This window comes from Salvelinus alpinus, chromosome 23 (genome assembly GCF_045679555.1).
Source record: "Salvelinus alpinus chromosome 23, SLU_Salpinus.1, whole genome shotgun sequence".
Lineage (NCBI taxonomy): Eukaryota > Metazoa > Chordata > Actinopteri > Salmoniformes > Salmonidae > Salvelinus > Salvelinus alpinus.
The window spans coordinates 4,541,595-4,564,102 of NC_092108.1; the positions used below are offsets into that span (position 1 = coordinate 4,541,595).

At 41.4% G+C, this 22,508-nt stretch overlaps 2 protein-coding genes across 3 annotated transcripts in view; both read left to right on the plus strand.

The window, feature by feature from the left end:
• Positions 1-170: 170 nt before the first annotated feature.
• On the plus strand, positions 171-18,600 carry LOC139550091 (NADH dehydrogenase [ubiquinone] flavoprotein 2, mitochondrial-like). Its single transcript, XM_071360719.1, has 8 exons — positions 171-505; positions 1,098-1,160; positions 9,871-9,933; positions 10,168-10,284; positions 10,595-10,763; positions 13,964-14,073; positions 16,601-16,677; positions 18,408-18,600. Exons 1-8 carry the CDS (start codon positions 464-466, stop codon positions 18,499-18,501), a joined length of 735 nt encoding a protein of 244 aa, XP_071216820.1. The 5' UTR covers positions 171-463; the 3' UTR covers positions 18,502-18,600.
• A 1,032-nt stretch (positions 18,601-19,632) lies between these two features.
• ankrd12 (ankyrin repeat domain 12) overlaps positions 19,633-22,508 on the plus strand; it is a 143,853-nt gene continuing 140,977 nt past the window's right edge. The window contains exon 1 of one of the 2 annotated variants that reach the window (XM_071360720.1): positions 19,633-20,351. The gene's annotated coding sequence lies outside the window, so the exon portion shown is untranslated. The remainder of the gene's footprint in view (positions 20,352-22,508) is intronic. The other variant, XM_071360721.1, reaches the window with a different exon arrangement.

Below are 22,508 nucleotides of genomic sequence, written 5' to 3' on the forward strand. Positions count from 1 at the left end.
GTATTCAACATTCTGGCTTGAAGAGACAATTGCGTCTTTTTTAAGGGTGACTTCGGGTCAGACTGAAAATCCATGGAGCGAAACGGGGAGGGGCCTAACTTCATTTGTCCAATAGAAACTCTTGTTCTAACGTTCCATCTATGTCACCAGTTTTTTTAAGACGCTGATATTGCTGAACAATGGAGTATACAGAAAATTACAGATGTCCATGCAAGTACTGAATGTTAAATCAACCTAATAATCTTATGTGATCGTTCACGTAAATGGAGATACATTTGGACAGAAAATAAATTGTAATAAGTGTCACATTTCTGATCATTTTTGATCTGTGGTCGATTAGTTTCACTTCAGAAGTAAATACGTTGCGTAAACCAGACCCTCTCAATCGAGAGGTTAAATCGATGTCAGCCCTCGCTGTCGTCCAATAAGTGTTGTATCAACCGGACTAAACTACGCTGTGAAGATGTTTTTAACTTCTGCAATTCGATCTGTTGTATCGCAAACGGTATGGTTATAACAATGTACTTATGTTAAGCTAACATTATCAGTTAAGAATCATTACGTTTTATGAGAATTTAATGAAATATGTTGCATGACACTTGACAAGGACAAGCGGCCTAGCTAGCGGACTGGCTAGCTAGCTAGCTAGCAGCTAGCTACACCAGCCAATGTTACACTTTCATTAGAGTAATGATTTAGTCAAATATTAATATGAACAATAATGATGATTGAACGATTGTGAAAATATATATTGTCCTTGTCAGTTCGCTAGCTAAAGCTTCCTGACTGGCTAACTAGCTAACTGAGTTAGCCAGCGTAAAAGAGCCTTACATAGTTTTCTGGCTTACTAGTAAACAAACATACACTGTTCCTTGGCTAGTTAGCTTCACGGCTACCTTGCAACTTCGTAATCGTTTTGAATCACACTGGTCGTAATTATAACTGGTGCTGCGTTCCCCATACTGCCAAAATGTCCTGTTGGTATTGCAGTCTTTAATAAATTAGTTTTGGGTTGGTATTTAATAGAATCAAACCTTATGCACACATTAACATCCTTCTTCTCTGTCTCTTGTTCTGTCAATGGTCCATCTTCTCAGTCCAGGCAGGTCAGGAGTCTGCACCAGTCCGCTGCCAGAGCTGGAGCTGGGGGCATCTTTGTGGTGAGTGCTGCTGTGTAGGATCTGTAACCTCGCTGATTTCAACCAGACGTTTCATCAGAGAGCTTAGTCAGAAAGCCTTACTGTACTATATCCTTAATGTGACTAGCCTCAGAAGCCCAGGCTTCTTACCACCCAAGACGAGATTTGGATGTATGACACCACAAGGCTCGTCTGGGTACCAGTCTCTTTAGCTAACATTCCACTCCTTGCCATTCCTGTCATTTGCCAAAGAGACTGGCGTTTCGGCAATCTTAACGTTCAATATGCAGACGTATTTACGGCACAGTTGTTGATTGCTGGTTGGATATTTTCCATGACAACATTATGGAATATAGGGTGTGTGCAAATTTGGTGCAATATAGAAAAGGATAATTTTAAGAACAACAACAAACAATAAACCTATGATCTGCTGCGATAATTCCATTGTGAGAAGGCAGTGTCAATACAAGATCATGTTGTTCAATGTGCCTAGAGAGGACTCCGTAATGAGAGAGAAATCATAAAAAATATTAGCCTACAAGATTCAATTGAGCTACGTTTACTTCAGTTGCATCCTATAAATGAAGGAAAAGAAACGGAAATTGGCACCTGTCGTCATTCCTCACATGTATTTCAGAAAGTATTCACACCCCTTTACTTTTTCCGCATTTTGTTATATTACAGCCTGAATTTAAAACGGATTAAATTTAGATTTTTTTGGAGTCACTGGCCTACTACACACAATATCACATCATGCCAAAGTGGAATTGTTTTTAGATATTTTATTTTTTTAACAAATTAATTATATGAAAAGCTGAAATGTCTTGAGTCAATAAGTATTCAACCCCTTTGTTATGGCAACAAGTCACATAATAAGTTGCATGTACTCACTCTGTGTGCAATAATGGTGTTTAACAAGATTTGTGAATGACTACCTCATCTCTGTACCCACACACATACAATTATCTGTAAGGTCCCTCAGTCGAGCAGTGAATTTCAAACACAGATACAACCACAAAGACCAGGGAGGTTTTCCAATGCCTCACAAAGAACGTCAACTATTGGTCAAATAAAAAGAGGACATTGAATATCCCTTTGAGCATAGTGCATTGAGTTAGCAAGGACGCCTGTATCTTTGTCATGACTGGGTGTATTGATACTCCATCCAGAGTGTATTAATTACACTCTGGATGGTGTATCAATACACCCAGTCATGATAAAGATACAGGCGTCCTTCCTAACTCAATTGCCGGAGAGGAAGGAAACCACTTCTCCTGAATACATGTTATGTTTGGGTCAAATCCAATACAACACATTACTGAGTACCACTCTGCATATTTTCAAGCATAGTGGTGGCTGCATCATGTTATGGGTATGCTTGTAATCGTTAAGGATTGGGACGTTTTTCAGGATAAAAAAAAAATACTTCATGGAGCTAAGCACAGACAAAATCCTAGAGGAAAACCCTGGTTGTCTGCTTTCCACCAGACACTGGGAGATGAATTCACCTTTCTGCAGAACAATAACCAAAAACACAAGGCCAAATCTACACTGCAGTTGCTTACCAAGATGGCATTGAATGTTCCTGAGTGGCCTAGTTACAGTTTTGACATAAACCTGCTTCAAAATCTATGGCAAGACCTAAAAACGGTTGTCTAGCCAACCAATTTGACAGAGCTTGAAGAATTTTGAGAAGAATAATGGGCAAATGTTGTACAATCCAGGTGTAGAAAGCTCTTAGAGACTTACCCAGAAAGACTCACAGCTGTAATCGCTGCTAAGGGTGCTTCTACGAAGTATTGACTCGGGTGTGAGTACTTGTGTAAATATGAGAGTGCATTCGTAAAGTATCCAGATCCCTTCACTTGTTCCACATTTTGTTACATTACAGCCTTATTCTAAAATGGATTAAATACTTTCCCCCTTCACACAATACCCCATAATGACAAAGCAAAAACAGACATTTTTACAAATGTATAAAAAACAGAAATACCTTACTTGCATAAATATTCAGACCCTTTATTATGAGAAACATGGGAGAAACAAACGTACAGTCAATAACACAATAGAAAAAGTCTATATACAGTGAAGTAAGGCAATAAATAGGCCATAGTAGCGAAGTAATTACAATTTAGCAATGTGCAGAAGATGAATGTGCAAGTAGAGATACTGGTGTGCAAAGGAGCAAGAGGGTAAGTAATAATATGGGGATGAGGTAGTTGGGTGTGCTATTTACAGATGGGCTGTGTACAGGTACATGATGCTGATGCTTAAAGTTAGAGAGGGAGATATAAGACTCCAGCTTCAGTAATTTTTGCAATTAGTTCCAGTCATTGGCAGCAGAGAACTAGGAAAGGTGGCCAAAGGAAGTGTTGGCTTTGGGGATGACCAGTGAAATATACCTGCTGGAGCGCATGCTACGGGTGGGTGCTGCTATGGTGATTAGTGAGCTGAGATAAGGCGGGGCTTTACCTAGCAAATACTAATAGATGACCTGGAGTCAGTGGGTTTGGTGACGAATATGTAGTGAGGGCCAGCCAACGAGAGCATACAGGTCGCAGTGGTGGGTGATATGGGGCTTTGGTGACGAAACGGATGGCACTGTGATAGACTACATCCAGTTTGCTGAGTAGAGTGTTGGGGGCTACTTTGTAAATGACATCGCCAAAGTCAAGGATCAGTAGGATAGTCAGTTTTACGAGGGTATGTTTGGCGGCATGAGTGAAGGAGGCATTGTTGCGAAATAGGAAGCCGATTTTAGATTTAATTTTGGATTGGAGATGCTTAATGTGAGTCTGGAAGGAGAGTTTACAGTCTAACCAGACACCTAGGTATTTGTAATTGTCCACATATTCTAAGTCAGAACCGTCCAGAGTAGTGATGCTAGTCGGGCAGGAGGGTGCGGGCAGCAATTGGTTGAATAGCATGCACTTAGTTTTACTAGTATTTAAAAGCAGTTGGAGACCACAGAAGGAGAGTTGTATGGCGTTGAAGCTCCTTTGGAGGTTTGTTAGTACAGTGTCCAAAGAAGGGCCAGATGTATACAGAATGGTGTCGTCTGCGTAGAGGTGGATCAGAGAATCACCAGCAGCAAGAGCGAAATCATTGATATATACAGAGAAGAGAGTCGGCCCGAGAAGTTGCTGCAGGGGGTGCTGAGATGTTGCCCTTTCAGAACATCAGCTGTTTGGATTTGGGTGAAGGAGAAGCAGGGGGGGCTTAGGAAAGTTTCTGGGTGGTGCAGAGCAGTTGGCAGGGGTAGGGGTAGCCAGGTGGAAAGCATGGCCAGCTGTAGAAAAATGCTTATTGAAATTACCGATTATTGTAGATTTATCGGAGGTGACAGTGTTTCCTATCCTCAGTGCAGTGGGCAGCTGGGAGGAGGTGTTCTTATTCTCCATGGACTTTAGTGTCCCAAACCTTTTTGGAATTAGTGCTACAGGAAACAAATTTCTGTTTGAAAGAGCTAGCCTTAGCTTTCCTAACTGACTGAGTATATTGGTTCCTGACTTCCCTGAAAAGTTGCATATCGCGGGGGCTATTCGATGCTAATGCAGAACGCCACAGGATGTTTTTGTTCTGGTCAAGGGCAGTGAAGTCTGGGTTGAACCAAGGGCTATATCTTTTAGTTATATATTTTTTTAAATGGGGCATGCTTATTTAAGATGGTGAGGAAAGCACTTTTGAAGAGCAACCAGGCATCCTCTACTGATGGGATGAGGTCAATATCCTTCCAGGATACCCGGGCCAGGTTGATTAGAAAGGCCTGCTCGCTGAAGTGTTTTTAGAGAGCGTTTGACAGTGATCAGGGGTGGTCGTTTGACCGTGGACCCATTACGCACGTAGGCAATGAGGCAGTGATCGCTGAGATCCAGGTTGAAGACAGCAGAGGTGTATTTAGAGGGCAAGTTGGTCAGGATGATATCTAAGAGGGTGGCCATGGTAACGTATTTAGGGTTGTACCTAGTAGGTTCCTTGATAATTTGTGTCGGATTGTGTCGGGGTACAGATCTGGGGAAGGGAACCAAAACATTTCTGCAGCATTGAAGGTCCCCAAGAACACAGTAGCCTCCATCATTCTTAAATAGAAGAAGTTTGGAACCACCAAGACTCTTCCTAGAGCTGGCCGCCCGGACAAACTGAGCAATCGGGGGAGAAGGGCCTTGGTCAGGGAGGTGATCAAGAACCTGATGGTCACTCTGACAGAGTTCCAGAGTTCCTCAGTGGAGATGGGATAACCTTCCAGAAGGACAACCAGCTCTGCAGCACTCTACCAATCAGGCCTTTATGGTAGAGTGGCCAGACAGAAGCCATTCCTCAGTAAAAGGCACATGACAGCCCCTTGGAGTTAGCCAAAAGGCACCTAAAGGACTCTCTGACCATGAGAAACAAGATTATCTGGTCTGATGAAACCAAGATTGAACTCTTCGGCCTGAATGGCAATCATCACATCTGGAGGAAACCTGGCACCATCCCTACGGTGAAGCATGGTGGTGGCAGCATCATGCTGTGGGGATGTTTTTCAGCTGCAGGGACTGGGAGACTAGTCAGGATCGAGGCAAAGATGAATGGAGTAAAGTACAGAGATCCTTGATGAAAACCTGCTCCAGAGCGCTCAGGACCTCAGACTGGGGCGAAGGTTCACCTTCCAACAGGACAACGACCCTAAGCACACAGCCAAAACAACGCAGGAGTGACTTCAGGACAAGTCTCTGAATGGCCTTGAGTGGCCCAGCCAGAGCCCGGATTTGAACCCAATCTAACGTCACTGGAGAGACCTGAAAATAGCTGTGCAGCAACGCTCCCCATCCAACCTGACAGAGCTTGAAGATCTGCAGAGAAGAATGGGAGAAACTCCCCAAATACAGGTGTGCCAAGCTTGTAGCATCATACCCAAGAAGACTCGAGGCTGTAATCACTGCCAAAGGTGCTTCAACAAAAGTACTGAAAACGGTCTGAAACGGTCTGAATACTTATGTAAATGTGATGTTATTTTTAATACATTTGCAAAAATGTCTAAATCTGTTTTTTTGCTTTGTCATTATGGGGTATTGTGTGTAGATGGGTGAGATAATCTATTTAATCCATTTTGAAGTCGGGCTGTAACATTTTGGGGGTAATAAGTCGAGGTGTCTGAAATATTTAAGGAGACACTATGCTAATCATCATGTCTGTTTAAAAATATAAGTTATTCTAATTTCAGTTATATTATTTGTCCATCCTCTCTTATTAACAGATTAAGTCCAGACTGGATACTTTCGGATAAACTTTCTGAATGGAGAGAATTAGTGAACTCACAAACCCTAAAAGGACCCGTCCGTCAAAGACACCAGAACAGCTCAGATGCAATTCACATTTCTCCTTTCCTAAAAACTTATTCAAAACTTAGGCTCACCTTCAAATCTAGGCTGTAGCCAATCAGAAAGTAGGCCTAGGCTACATAATAGCATAATGCTATTATAATGTAGCCTATCAAATTATTTGACAAGGAAAGTTAAGGTGGAAGAGAGACAGCTATAGTATTACTAAATATGTTGGTTATGTAATTATTGGCCCAATATTTATCATACATCTCTGCTGGCGCTGGCATCTCCTGTCTCCTCATTCTCTCTGTATTCATCTTATTGAAGCGGTAGTCCCAGAAGTAGCAATATGCATTGAGTGGACAAAACATTAGGAACACCTTCCTAATATTGAGTTGCACCCCCCTTTTTGCCCTCAGAACAGCCTCACTTCGTCGGGGCATGGGACTCTACGGGGTGTTGAAAAGCGTTTCCACAGGGATGCTGGTCCATGTTGACTCCAATGCTTCCCACAGTGTCGAGTTGGCTGGATGTCCTGTGGGTGGTGGAACATTCTGGATACACACGGGAAACTGTTGAGTGTGAAAAACCCAGCAGCGTTGCAGTTCTTGACACAAACCGGTACGCCTGGCACCTACTACCAAACCCCCGTTCAAAGGCACTTAAATATTTTGTCTTGTTCATTCACCCTCTGAATGGCACACAATCCATGTCTCAGTTGTCTCAAGGCTTAAAAATCCTTCTTTAACCACCTGTCTCCTCCCCTTCATCTACACTGATTGAAGTGGATTTAACAAGTGACAACAATAAGGGATCATAGCTTTCACCTGGATTCACCTGGTCAGTCTGTCATGGAAAGAGCAGGTTTCATGTTGGTTACTAATTTTGAACAAAACCAAAATATATATTTGAGGAAAGAAGCACCTTGCTCTTGCTTGCTGGATATACAGCGTTCACAATGAACTGGCGGGGAACTTTTGAATGGCGAGAACCTCTCTGGTGTGATCCCATTGGCTGGTGGTCAAAATGCAATAAACAGGAACCCTCTGTTCTGCCCAATGTTTATGTTTACAATCAAATTGATGAAGGACTTTGTTTTCCTATCAGTATTTTAATTTGCATAAACATTGTGATTTGGAGGATAGCTGTGAGGGTTATCAAATCCTCTGATCTTCTCGCTTATTAATGATAGAATGTTCATATTTGAAGATTTCCCGAAAGGCTAGTCTCTTTGGCAAATTACAGGAGAGGCAAGGCGTGGAAATGTAAAGGCTGAACAGAGACCGCAACCATTGGTGGAAAAAGTACCCAACTGTCATACTTGAGTAAAAGTAAAAAATACCTTTTTTTAATAGAAAATGACTGAAGTAAAAAAAAAAAAAAAAGTCACCCAGTAAAATGCTACGTGTGTAAAAGTATTTTGTTTAAAATAATAAAGTATAAATCATTTCAAATTCCTTATTAAGCAAACCAGATGACACCGTTTTATTTTATTTATTTACAGAAAGCCACGGGCACACTCCAACACTCAGACATAATTTCTAAATGAAGCATTTGTGTTTAGTGACTCCTCCAGATCAGAGGCAGTAGGGATGACCAGGGATGTTCTCTGTTTAGTGAGTCCTCCAGATCAGAGGCAGTAGGGATGACCAGGGATGTTCTCTGTTTAGTGAGTCCACCAGATCAGAGGCTAGAAGGGATGACCAGGGATGTTCTCTGTTTAGTGAGTCCTCCAGATCAGAGGCAGTAGGGATGACCAGGGATGTCCTCTGTTTAGTGAGTTCACCAGATCAGAGGCTAGAAGGGATGACCAGGGATGTCCTCTGTTTAGTGAGTCCACCAGATCAGAGGCTAGAAGGGATGACCAGGGATGTTCTCTGTTTAGTGAGTCCTCCAGATCAGAGGCTAGAAGGGATGACCAGGGATGTCCTCTTTTTAGTGAGTCCTCCAGATCAGAGGCTAGAAGGGATGACCAGGGATGTTCTCTGTTTAGTGAGTCCTCCAGATCAGAGGCAGTAGGGATGACCAGGGATGTTCTCTTGATAAGTGTGTGAATTTGACTATTTTCCTGTCCTGCTAAGCATTCAAAATGTAATGTACTTTTTGGTGTCAAGGAAAATGTATGGAGTAAAAAGTACATTATTTTCTTCAGGAATGTAGTGAAGTAGAAGTAGTCAAATGTAAAGTACAGATAACCCCCCAAAAACTTCTTAAGTAGTACTTTAAAGTATTTTTACTTAAGTACTTTACACCACTGGCTAACACAAGACTATGATGTGACTAACACTAGGAACCTTAAGTCAATATGACCATATCTCCAACAAGGCCATGGCTTGTTACGAACATGTTCAAGTACACTGTTGTCAAGGTCTGGCCTACTCAACTATATGAACCAGCCTTTCATACGCATTGCATCATGCAACTAGTGTTGGATGTTATATTAAAAAATATATATATATTGCGATACTCTACTGTATATACAAATATATATATTCCGATACTCTACTGTGTATATACAAATATATATATTGCGATACTCTACTGTATATACAAATATATATATATATATTGCGATACTCTACTGTATATACAAATATATATATATATTGCGATACTCTACTGTATATATATATATATTGCGATACTCTACTGTATATACACATATATTGCGATACTCTATATATACATATATATTGCGATACTCTACTGTATATATATATATTGCGATACTCTACTGTATATACAAAAACAAACGATCTCCCCGTCACTAGATGTCATGTGTTAGTGGTTGAAACAACATCACGTGGTTGTTGCTTCTGCTCGGGTGATGGAAACATGGCATGGTAACAGTCCCTTGGCAGAGAGACATGTTATATTGTCTTAAGAGAACAGATTCAACTAAGCCCTTCCTACATGAGCTACAACCATGGCTTGTGCATTTTCACGATGACCATTTTAGCCAGATTTTAAAAATAGGATAGGAGTATTTACTGTTCACCAGGGGGCAGTGGCACATTCCCTGTAGTGCCAATATGGCTGCGTTTACACAAGGTGTGTAATTCAGAGATTTTTTTTTTCTTCACTAATCGGTGTTTTTGACCAATCACACATCAGTACTTTGTACACAATTGTTTTCAGAGCTGATCTAATTGGTCAAAAGACCAATTAGTGAGAGAAAAATTCTGAATTGGTCTTCCTGTGAACTCGGCTTATGTTGTTGGATACAGCACTCCTATTGGTGTAGACAGAGGCTATATCTCAATCGCCTTGGGCTTCTATGGGGGAGATTGTCCTTTTCCTGATGAGTTGGTAGCTTTACTAATTTGACATTTTTTTTTAAACTAATACAATATGTTTTTAGTTTGGCAGGTACTGGTAGGACTGACTTCAATATAATGATTAATCTGCTGTTTTTCTTTCCACTGTAGCACAGAGACACACCTGACAACAACCCAGATACTCCTTTTGAGTTCACTGTGGACAACCTGAAGGTGAGTGGATGATGTCAGAGCATTATTATTTTAAAGAAAATGACTGCAAATCAAGACTAAACAACAAAAAAACGATTAAAAACAACGGTTTATTACAATGTTAAATCACATCAATTTCACAACTTTTAACTCATTTTTTTATGAAGGAAGCTTTTATAAACAATCACATTCTCTGTTCTTATCAACAAACCACATCATAATACCCTCACTAATGAAAGCTGTTTGTTGTTTTAGAGGATTGATGCTATCATTAGTATGTACCCAGAAGGCTACAAGCAGGCCGCCACCATCCCCGTGTTGGACCTGGCTCAGAGACAGCATGGGTGGCTCCCCATCTCAGCCATGAACAAGGTAAATAAATCAATCAATATCCCGACCGAGGGCATCTGTTTGCTTCAGGATAGAGTATGTTAATCTGGTTTGCTTTTGTAGCAACATATTTTAAATAGACATAATCAGAATGGATGAGGGATGTGCTGATGTACATTTCTAGAACCATAGAATGACATAGAATCTCTATTTGCAGACCAGGGGCGTGATCAGTAGGCGACGAGCCATTGTAGAAACCCAGTTCATTATCCATTACAGGACTGGTTACGCTCAACTCAATGCTACACCTTTTGTTTGTTAATGAGCCTCCGTTTTTCCTCTCTTCTCCCAGGTGGCCGAGGTGCTTGACGTCCCTCCGATGAGGATCTATGAGGTAGCGACGTTCTACACCATGTTCCTGAGGCAGCCGGTGGGCAAGTACCACATCCAGATCTGCACTACAACTCCCTGCATGCTTTGCGACTCCGACAGCATCCTGGAGGCCATCCAGAACAAACTGGGTAAGAGAGCAACAGGCGGACCCAGACATGAAGGGGATCAAAGTGAAGATGGAAAAACAGATGTTGATTTTTTTATTATTTTTTATTATTGTGTATATGACAGATGAACATGTGTCTCTGTGGCCATTTTGGTTTTTTGACCTCACATGGTGGGGTTTTATGATAGGCCAGTAGGAGGATGGGTTATTGGACATTTGGTTTGTGATGGGCCAGTAGGAGGATGGGTTATTGGACATTTGGTTTGTGATGGGCCAGTAGGAGGATGGGTTATTGGACATTTGGTTTGTGATAGGCCAGTAGGAGGATGGGTTATTGGACATTTGGTTTGTGATAGGCAACTCCGTTACATTCATTGTTTGATTGGGATAAAGTCATGCATAAAACGATGGAAGTGGCCTGTAGACCAAAGTCCTACTCATAGAATGGAGAGAGAAGGGAATATAGGATATGTTTGTTTTATTAACTGCTAGTAGTAGACACAAGATGCACTTCATGACCAAAAGTATGTGGACACCTGATTCCAAAATAGCCCCCGTTTTGCTGCTATAACAGCCTCCACTCTTCTGGGAAGGCTTTCCACTAGATGTTGGAACATTGCTGCTATAACAGCCTCCACTCTTCTGGGAAGGCTTTCCACTAGATGTTGGAACATTGCTGTTATAACAGCCTCCACTCTTCTGGGAAGGCTTTCCACTAGATGTTGGAACATTGCTGTGGGGACTTGCTTCCATTCAGCCTCAAGAGCATTAGTGAGGTCAGGCACTGATGTTGGGCGATTTAGGTCTGGCTCGTAGTCGGCGTTCCAATTCGTCCCAAAGCTGTTCGATGGGGTTGAGGTCAGGGCTCTGTGCAGGCCAGTCAATTTCTTCCACACCGATATCAACAAACCATTTCTGTATGGACCTTGCTTTGTGCACGGGGGCATTGTCATGCTGAAACAGGAAAGGGCCTAACCCCACACTGTTGCGACAAAGTTGGAAGCACAGAATCATCTAGAATGTCATTGTATACTGTAGCGTTAAGACTTCCCTTCACTAGAACTAAGGGGCCGAACCATGAAAAACAGCCCCAGACCATTATTCCTCCTCCACCAAACTTTACAGTTGGCACTATGCATTGGGGCAGGTATCGTTCTCCTGGCATCTGCCAAACCCAGATTCGTCTGTCGAACTGCCAGATGGTGAAGCGTGATTCAACACGCCAGAGAACGCGTTTCCACTGCTCCAGAGTCCAGTGGTGGTGAGCTTTACACCACTCCAGCTGACGCTTGGCATTGTGGTTTTAGGGTTGTGTGCGGCTGCTCGGCCATGGAAACCCATTTCATGACGCCCCCGACTAACAATTCTTGTGCTGACGTTGCTTCCAGAGGCAGTTTGGAACTCGGTAGTGAGTGTTGCAACCGGGGACAGGCGGTTTTTAAGCGCTATGCTCTTCAACACTTGGCGGTCCTGTTCTGTGAGCTTGTGTGGCCTACCTCTTCCTGACTGAGCTGTTGTTCCTCGACGTTTCCACTTCACATTAACAGCCCTTACAGTTGACCGGGGGGCAGCTCTAGCAGGGCAGAAATTTAACACGCTGACTTGTTGGAAAGGTGGCATCCTATGACGGTGCCACGTTGAAAGTCAGAGTTTTTCAGTAAGGCAATTCTACTGCCAATGTTTGTCTATGGAGATTGCATGGCTGTGTGGTCGATTTTATACACCTGTCAGCAACGATGTGGCTGAAATAGCCAAATCCACTCATTTGAAGAGGTGTCCACATACTGCTGTATATATAGTGTAGTTAGTCCACATACTGCTGTATAGATAGTGTAGTTAGTCCACATACTGCTGTATATATAGTGTAGTTAGTCCACATGCTGCTGTATATATAGTGTAGTTAGTCCACATACTGCTGTATAGATAGTGTAGTTAGTCCACATACTGCTGTATAGATAGTGTAGTTAGTCCACATACTGCTGTATATATAGTGTAGTTAGTCCACATACTGCTGTATAGATAGTGTAGTTAGTCCACATGCTGCTGTATATATAGTGTAGTTAGTCCACATACTGCTGTGTATATAGTGTAGTTAGTCCACATACTGCTGTATATATATAGTGTAGTTAGTCCACATACTGCTGTATAGATAGTGTAGTTAGTCCACATACTGATGTGTATATATAGTGTAGTTAGTCCACATACTGCTGTATATATAGTGTAGTTAGTCCACATACTGCTGTATATATAGTGTAGTTAGTCCACATACTGCTGTATATATAGTGTAGTTAGTCCACATACTGCTGTATATATAGTGTAGTTAGTCCACATACTGCTGTATATATAGTGTAGTTAGTCCACATACTGCTGTATAGATAGTGTAGTTAGTCCACATACTGATGTGTATATATAGTGTAGTTAGTCCACATACTGCTGTATATATAGTGTAGTTAGTCCACATACTGCTGTATAGATAGTGTAGTTAGTCCACATACTGCTGTATAGATAGTGTAGTTAGTCCACATACTGCTGTATAGATAGTGTAGTTAGTCCACATACTGCTGTATAGATAGTGTAGTTAGTCCACATACTGATGTGTAGTTAGTCCACATACTGCTGTATATTTAGTGTAGTTAGTCCACATACTGCTGTATATATAGTGTAGTTAGTGTGTCCCAAAAAAGATAATGAAGAATGGCTGAAGGCTATAGTCTATAGATGTGTACTGTTCTTCTGTCCTGCTGTGAGACTGTTCATTACTGCTCGGCACCAGTCAAGTTCAAATAGGGTAAACCATATTATCTGTCACATTACGATTTTGTTACCAATCGACAATGGCTGTCAATCGTCGTAGATAGATGATGCTATTGTAATATCGCCCAACCCCCGTGTACGCAACAGTAATGGATTGTTTAGAGTCGAGCATTTAAGCTAGCTTCGGAGATCTAGGAGAACTAAGAATCAATAAAAAAAAAAAATCACTACTTAACGATGATCGCTAAACCTACTGTCAATTTTCTTGTGAATATGAAGTCGGTTCTTGTGCAGTGTCTAGATGCTGGGTTCCAGTCGGTTTCTGCTCTCTTGTCAACTCTTTATCCAATTGTCATGCAGAACATGTTTGGGTTGACAATAGCACAAACTGATCTGGGATCAGTTCACCAATCCTTCCATCAGATCAGTCTTAAAAGCCTAAACATCTTCTTCCTCCTCCTCCCTCAGGCATCAAGGTAGGAGGGATGACGTCAGACAAGATGTTCTCTCTAATAGAGGTGGAGTGTCTTGGTGCCTGTGTTAACGCCCCCATGGTCCAGATCAACGACAACTACTACGTGAGTATACTATATCTGGGAATGGCCAAGAACCTCACCATGGGGCCTCCCGGGTGGCGCAGTGGTCTAGGGCACTGCATCGCAGCGCTAGCTGTGCCACCAGAGACTCTGGGTTTGACCGGGAGGTCCGTGGGGCGACGCACAATTGGCCTAGCGTCGTCCGGGTTAGGGAGGGTTTGGCCGGTAGGGATATCCTTGTCTCATCGCGCACCAGCGACTCCTGTGGCGGGCCGGGCGCAGTGCGCGCTAACCAAGGTCGCCAGGTGCACGGTGTTTCCTCCGACACATTGGTGCGGCTGGCTTCCGGGTTGGAGGCGCGCTGTGTTAAGAAGCAGTGCGGCTTGGTTGGGTTGTGTTTCGGGGGACGCATGGCTTTCGACCTTCGTCTCTCCCGAGCCCGTACGGGAGTTGTAGTGATGAGACAAGATAGTAACTACTAACAATTGGATACCACGAAATTGGGGAGAAAAAGGGGGTAAAATAATAAAAAATAAAAAAATACTTATGTGCCGATTCAATATGTATTGAGATTCAATACTGTGATTTTTTTATTGCGATTCGATGTTCCAAACAATATTGCTCACCATATGTCTGAACTGGTTTTATGATGTCAGGATGGTTTTACTGGGTAAATAGACTGGTTTTATGATGTCAGGATGGTTTTACTGGGTAAATAGACTGGTTTTATGATGTCAGGATGGTTTTACTGGGTAAATAGACTGGTTTTATGATGTCAGGATGGTTTTACTGGGTAAATAGACTGGTTTTATTTACATTTACATTTAAGTCATTTAGCAGACGCTCTTATCCAGAGCGACTTACAAATTGGTTTTATGATGTCAGGATGGTTTTACTGGGTAAATAGACTGGTTTTATGATGTCAGGATGGTTTTACTGGGTAAATAGACTGGTTTTATGATGTCAGGATGGTTTTACTGGGTAAATAGACTGGTTTTATGATGTCAGGATGGTTTTACTGGGTAAATAGACTGGTTTTATGATGTCAGGATGGTTTTACTGGGTAAATAGACTGGTTTTATGATGTGTCAGGATGGTTTTACTGGGTAAATAGACTGGTTTTATGATGTGTCAGGATGGTTTTACTGGGTAAATAGACTGGTTTTATGATGTGTCAGGATGGTTTTACTGGGTAAATAGACTGGTTTTATGATGTGTCAGGATGGTTTTACTGGGTAAATAGACTGGTTTTATGATGTGTCAGGATGGTTTTACTGGGTAAATAGACTGGTTTTACGATGTCAGGATGGTTTTACTGGGTAAATAGACTGGTTTTATGATGTCAGGATGGTTTTACTGGGTAAATAGACTGGTTTTATGATGTGTCAGGATGGTTTTACTGGGTAAATAGACTGGTTTTACGATGTCAGGATGGTTTTACTGGGTAAATAGACTGGTTTTATGATGTCAGGATGGTTTTACTGGGTAAATAGACTGGTTTTATGATGTCAGGATGGTTTTACTGGGTAAATAGACTGGTTTTATGATGTCAGGATGGTTTTACTGGGTAAATAGACTGGTTTTACGATGTCAGGATGGTTTTACTGGGTAAATAGACTGGTTTTATGATGTCAGGATGGTTTTACTGGGTAAATAGACTGGTTTTACGATGTCAGGATGGTTTTACTGGGTAAATAGACTGGTTTTATGATGTCAGGATGGTTTTACTGGGTAAATAGACTGGTTTTATGATGTCAGGATGGTTTTACTGGGTAAATAGACTGGTTTTATGATGTGTCAGGATGGTTTTACTGGGTAAATAGACTGGTTTTATGATGTGTCAGGATGGTTTTACTGGGTAAATAGACTGGTTTTATGATGTCAGGATGGTTTTACTGGGTAAATAGACTGGTTTTATGATGTCAGGATGGTTTTACTGGGTAAATAGACTGGTTTTACGATGTCAGGATGGTTTTACTGGGTAAATAGACTGGTTTTATGATGTCAGGATGGTTTTACTGGGTAAATAGACTGGTTTTATGATGTCAGGATGGTTTTACTGGGTAAATAGACTGGTTTTATGATGTCAGGATGGTTTTACTGGGTAAATAGACTGGTTTTATGATGTCAGGATGGTTTTACTGGGTAAATAGACTGGTTTTACGATGTCAGGATGGTTTTACTGGGTAAATAGACTGGTTTTACTGGGTGATGTCAGGATGGTTTTACTGGGTAAATAGACTGGTTTTATGATGTCAGGATGGTTTTACTGGGTAAATAGACTGGTTTTACGATGTCAGGATGGTTTTACTGGGTAAATAGACTGGTTTTATGATGTCAGGATGGTTTTACTGGGTAAATAGACTGGTTTTATGATGTCAGGATGGTTTTACTGGGTAAATAGACTGGTTTTACGATGTCAGGATGGTTTTACTGGGTAAATAGACTGGTTTTACGATGTCAGGATGGTTTTACTGGGTACATAGACTGGTTTTATGATGTATTAGGATAGTTTCATTGTCTGAATATGGATCTGCTTTGTGATGTGTTGCTGCCCTCTTGTGTACAGGAGGACCTGAGTCCTAAAGACATGGATCAGATCATCGATGAGCTGAAAGCTGGAAAAGTCCCTCTGCCTGGACCCAGGTATGAATGTCTATCGCCTCGTATCATATTTACAGTCCTGTGTTTTGCGCGGCATAGTAATATTTTATCCTTTATTTTAAAATGTAAGCAATTGACTGAGGATGGTGCTAGACCATCTGACAAAGAATTTGGGAAATTTGATGAAAAACCTTTTAATTTTTTAAAAATAATGTTTTAAATCCAGTCATGTCACATGATTGCGAGAAACACAGGGCCCTAACTCGTATACAATGTAACAGCATGTTGTTCAGCACTGAACTGTGTCGACGACATAGTACCGGACTGGTGCCTATCCATACAATGTAACAGCATGTGTTTCTTGTCTAGCAGTGAACTATGAAGACTAACGTTTTGACAAACACTGGTGCTTTTTACAACCGGTTGATCGTTGAATCTAGCAAAGAAATTGATAGAGATCTAAGTAAACTATTGTTTCGTGTGTGTGGTGCATTCGGAAAGTATTCAGACCCCTTCACTTTTTCCACATTTTGTTACGTTACAGCCTTATTCTAAAATGGATTAAATTGTTTCCCCCCCCAATCAACACACAATACCCCCATAATGACAAAGCAAAACACATGTTTTTAGAAATGTTAGTACATTTATCATTAAAAAAGATCACATTTCCATAACTATTCAGACCGTTTACTTAGTATTTTGTTGAAGCACCTTTTGGCAGCGATTACAGCCTTGAGTCTTCTTGGGTATGACGCTACATACAAGCTTGGCACATCTGTATTTAGGGAGTTAATCATTCTTCTCTGCAGATCCTCTCAAGCTCTGTCAGGTTGGATGGGGAGTGTCGCTGTACAGTTATTTTCAGGTCTCTCCAGAGATGTTCAAGTCCAGGCTCTGGCTGGGCCACTCACGGACATTCAGAGACTTGTCCCGAAGCCACCCCTTCGTTATCATGACTGTGTGCTTAGGGTCGCTGTCCTGTTGGAAGGTGAATCTTCGCCCCAGTCTGAGGTCCTGAGCACTCTGGAACAGGTTTTCAGCAAGGATCTCTTTGTACTTTGCTCCGTTCATCTTTCCCTCGATCCTGACTAGTCTTCCAGTCCCTGCCGCTGAAAAACACCCCCACAGCATGATGCTGCCACCACCATGCTTCACTGTAGGGATGGTGCCAGGTTTCCTCCAGACGTGACACTTGGCATTCAGGCCAAAGAGTTCAATGTCCTTGAGTGGCCCAGCTAGAGCCCGGACGTGAACCCGATCTAACATCTCTGGAGACCTGAAAACAGTTGTGCAACAACGCTCCCCATCCAACCTGAGAGGATCTGCAGAGAAGAATGGGAGAAACTCCCCAAATACAGGTGTGCCAATCTTGTAGCATCATACCCGAGAAGAATCGAGGCTGTAATCGCTGCAAAAGGTGCTTCAACGAGTAAAGGGTTCTGACTACTTATGTAAACATTAATAAAAACCAGTTTTTGCTTTGTCACTATGGGGGTATTGTGTGTGTATATTGAAGGGGGGGGGGGGCAATTTAATCCATTTTAGAATAAGGCTGTAACATAACGTGGAAAAAGTCAAGGGGTCTGAATACTTTCTGAATGCCCTGTATAATTATTTTAACATCTTCCTCTTTTTAACTACAAAACATAAACATGCTGTTTTCACATTTGTTGATGTTTGGGGGTCGTGCTGGAAATTAATATAAAGGAGAACTTTTTTGTTGTTGTTGACATTTCCTAAATGTAAATAATTATTTGTTATTCATCTTCCAGGAACGGCCGTTTCTCCTGTGAGCCAGCAGGTGGACTGACATCTCTGTCTGAGCCTCCTCCAGGACCTGGTTTTGGCGTCAGAGCTGATTTATAAACACCTGAACAACAGTACGCCCAGGACTAACTTCACTAGGATGTTCAAAGTGTATGAACTTCATAATAATAATGTAAATAAAATGTCCATTTAATTGTGCTTTTGGTGTCTGACTGTGTCAATTTGTATTTGAGCTCATTAGAAGATATCCTTGCTATTTTCTTTGGCATAAAGTTAAATCTAGGTTGAAAATGAGCACTGATTCATAGACCTACTGTATATATGAACAGCACCTTATCGCTTATATAGTGCACTACTTTTGACCAGGGCCCATAGAGCTCTGCTACACAACTATTTTCAGGTCTCTCCAGAGATGTTCGATCGGGTTCACGTCCGGGCTCTTGCCCGGGCCACTCAAGGACATTCAGAGACATGTCTAGTGCGCTACATAGGGAGTATGTTGGACGTACATCTATATAACATGGGGGGGGGAGACCTCTCTCACTAGGATGTAAAGTGGAGCATTTATAATAATGTAAATAAAATACCAATTTAATTGTTCTTGGTGTTGCATTGATTCTGTGTGTCAGGTGAGATTTAAAGACTTGCTAATTATCTCTTGACAATAAATGGATACATACACACAGCAGTATTTACCTTAAAATGGAGGTACCATTCGTTAGAAACAGCCGAGATTACATTCAAGGCATATTTTACAAAAGTTAATCTCCTTTAAAAAATAACCTGAGAATAGGATACCATATCAATCTGTCCGCTGCTACATCTCACACAGCAATACAAACAACTTGATTTATTTTATCGAGAGCGAAATTGAACTACTGAGGGTAAAGTAAAATGCATGTCAAACACTTCTGCAATGTAAAACCTACAGTTGCGATGCAGTGCCTCTTTAAGCAGATAGCCTTGACAGATATGGTGCAATGCCCTCATGTTCAATACCATGCCAATGATAACCTAAACCCTACCCCAACAAAGGCCCCTCTATGTTACAACCGCCTCTCATCTCCATTCAAGCCCGGATGCTGATGGCTCGTCGCCGTGTATAAACCACTGCCCCTCCCCCCTCTCAGATTTTAAGCTTGTTTTCTTCCGCAATGTAATATCCCCCCCCCCCCACCGCGCATGCGCTTTAATAGTCATCTAATGCAAATATCACTGCGCCACGACAATCCAATGTAGCTAGAGCGGCAGGAATGATGCAATACATTTACGGAACTAGTACACAAGTCTATACATTCAGTTACATAAAAAAAAAAAAAGTATATTGAAACAATTTACAAGAGAGGACGTTTCCAAATGCACTAGTCTGATTACCTTGTGTTATTTCTTCATCCGACATGATCGAGAACATTCCCACCGGCCGCAGAGTCGAGCGGAAAAGATGACGTCACCGCCTCTCTCTCCCTCTCCTATGGCACTCACAAGGTTCAACAAGCAAAACATACTCACCATTCCGGTGTCTATTAAACGGAATATAAAATACCACTACAAATGTGCATGCTACCCTAACGAAGGTGTTTAATGGTGCCAAAGCCTTTCTATCCGTTTTAGAAATGGTTTAAAATGAGGTAAATCTGCTTGACATAGCCCCATTATCCAGCAGACGTATACCCGTTTTTTTTTTTAAAGCTCGGCAGGGCTAAAGTGGACCACATGACTGCTCTCCGCCAATGGGACAGACGTTTGCATGTTTTGCTGGGCTTTTCTTGGAGACGGACGGACTGGGGATGTTTTCAAACCCAGCAATACAACTGGAAAGAGACGTCACACAGTCGTAGGCTAGCTACTGTTCATGTTGAGTATTTAGGAAAATTCCTATTTATACTTACGTTGTTCGTATTCATGGCTGAACACGAATGAGCAAGCGGAACCCAAAAGCATTGGAAAAGGTAAGCAGAAAGTAAGATTTTTTTGTTTGTTTTTTTATTGCCAATGATCAGAACCCAGTTAGCCATCTGGCTAGTTGGTGAGTTAGCAAGGTAGCTAACTTTGACGTAACTGCGTTCAAAGAATGTAATGTTGTGACACAGCGGGGTATGTCATGTGCTTTAGATACACATTTGTATGACCTTTTCTATTTAGTTACAGGCATTTTATTGTGGTTACGTTGCTTTTGCGCAGAATAATATGGAGAATTGTAACGTGTGTTGCTAGTGTCGAGGGCAAAACTGTTTGACAACTGCCTAGTTAGCTAGCGTCAGCTAGCCAATGTTCATAGCGACGCGTAACTAGCTAACACAGGAGAGGGGAAAACGGTAATGGGCCATTCGCCTCAGCGGGCTTTTGTTTTATATTGACTTGTTTTGTTCTCTCAACGTATACATTTAAGACTTCAAAACCGTTAAAAAAAAATGTTCTCTAAACATACCATGCTGCACAGTAAATTGACCAACTAATGTTGGCAAGTTACGTTACGAAACAAACTGGCTAGTCCTTTTAAGGTGGCTAAGCTAGCTCACATTACAATAATAACGTAACGTAGGGCATGCTATTCTCTGAATGCTAGCTAACGTTCTCCTTTAGTTAGCAAGCTAACTAAAATCGCTGCAATTCTGTCCATATGCTTTTATTAAAATATTTGCCACATTGTATCTGTAATGTGCACATTGTAGCAATAATGATTTGCAAAGCCACTGCACAGTCAAACGTGCGCTATCTGACACCTTACAGGCGTCAGCAGCAGCTAGCCAAGAATCTGGGGGTGTGTTGTGGATGGTACAAAGCTCTGTGTCTGTGGTGTGACCGTCCTTCGCTCTGGAAACCTTTTGTCTAAAGGACGTATCAAGACATATAGACATATACTCACTCAGATCCTACGCAAAAGCAAGCTACCAGTGCAGATGTATAGTTGAAAATGACTTCAGACCATTCTCGTTCATGACAATGACAGAAGAAACTCCTTTTACAGGATTATAACCACAATGGGTGGTGAATGAACTGTTTCCATGAAGCATGATGAAATATCAAATCAAGGGCGATTTCATTTCTACCCTCCCATGCTGTTGCAGTATTTTGTAAACGCCTAATATCAGTACAATTCAGGTTGGAATTGATATCACACTATTGTTTTCAGTGAGGCGGCAATGATAACACTGAATCTATGAATAGAGTTTCAAATAGGCCTACATTTGATTTAAAAATTCAATTTTATATATAAAATCATATTTCTTACTAAATATGTCTTGAACCCTACCCTAAATAGTAAAAGCATAGCAAACATTTGTCTAATAAAGAACTTAATTACAGAAAGCATAGTGAATAAACCTAGGTTTTCAGTCTTAATCACAAACATGTTGAAAACCACTACTATTCCTATATACTAGTCCTATATATTTTACTTGAAGAATTTGCTGACACCATGAACTGTCATTTATTTGGCTCAATTACAGAATTCTGGGTTGAATGTCAAACGTGGCGCTAATCAATATACTAAAATAAGTTCTGACCCTGACTTCAATGATCATGTCATTACATGTATTTAGTAGTCACGTGCCTTCTTATTTATCTTACTGTAATAGCCTAGCCTACCTAATATTTAGTACCAACCTACGCCATGGCATTCAATACGAGGACCACAAGACCAAGGTCCTTTCCGACTCCTCTTCTAGACCACAAAACATCAGCACTTCTCAACAACCATTGACTCAATGACACTGAACTAAACACAACAAGTATCTCCTGGTTCAAGTGCAGCTGCTGGACAAAGATCGACACGAGGGGAATAACAAATACAAGGATTTCTAGTAGCCTACTCACTCCTATACTCCGACCAGTCATTTGTTAACTTTGGCACTCGGTTTCGATCTTGTATGAAAGGATCAAGATCTATGCTTCATTTTAATTTTTTTTGTCAAGATTACGCTGCAATTGGACTTGTTTTAGAGATTCTGATGCAGTGACTTGCAGTTTTATGAAGCAATTCACATACTTTTTAATAGCAACCATATCACCTAGTCGACGTACGTCCCAGTTTGACATCTCCGTTAATCCAGAAGTTTTAGTAACGACCAGCAAGCAATGGCAATTACTTGCAATGCGTCTTGGAC

Bases quoted from the DNA above. Each gene is read 5' to 3' on its own strand.
- LOC139550091 (XM_071360719.1), top strand. From the start codon at position 464: ATGTTTTTAACTTCTGCAATTCGATCTGTTGTATCGCAAACG. The intron at 1,161-9,870 runs GTGAGTGCTGCT...TTTCCACTGTAG, and splicing joins GAGCTGGGGGCATCTTTGTG to CACAGAGACACACCTGACAA. The intron at 9,934-10,167 runs GTGAGTGGATGA...TTGTTGTTTTAG, and splicing joins TCACTGTGGACAACCTGAAG to AGGATTGATGCTATCATTAG.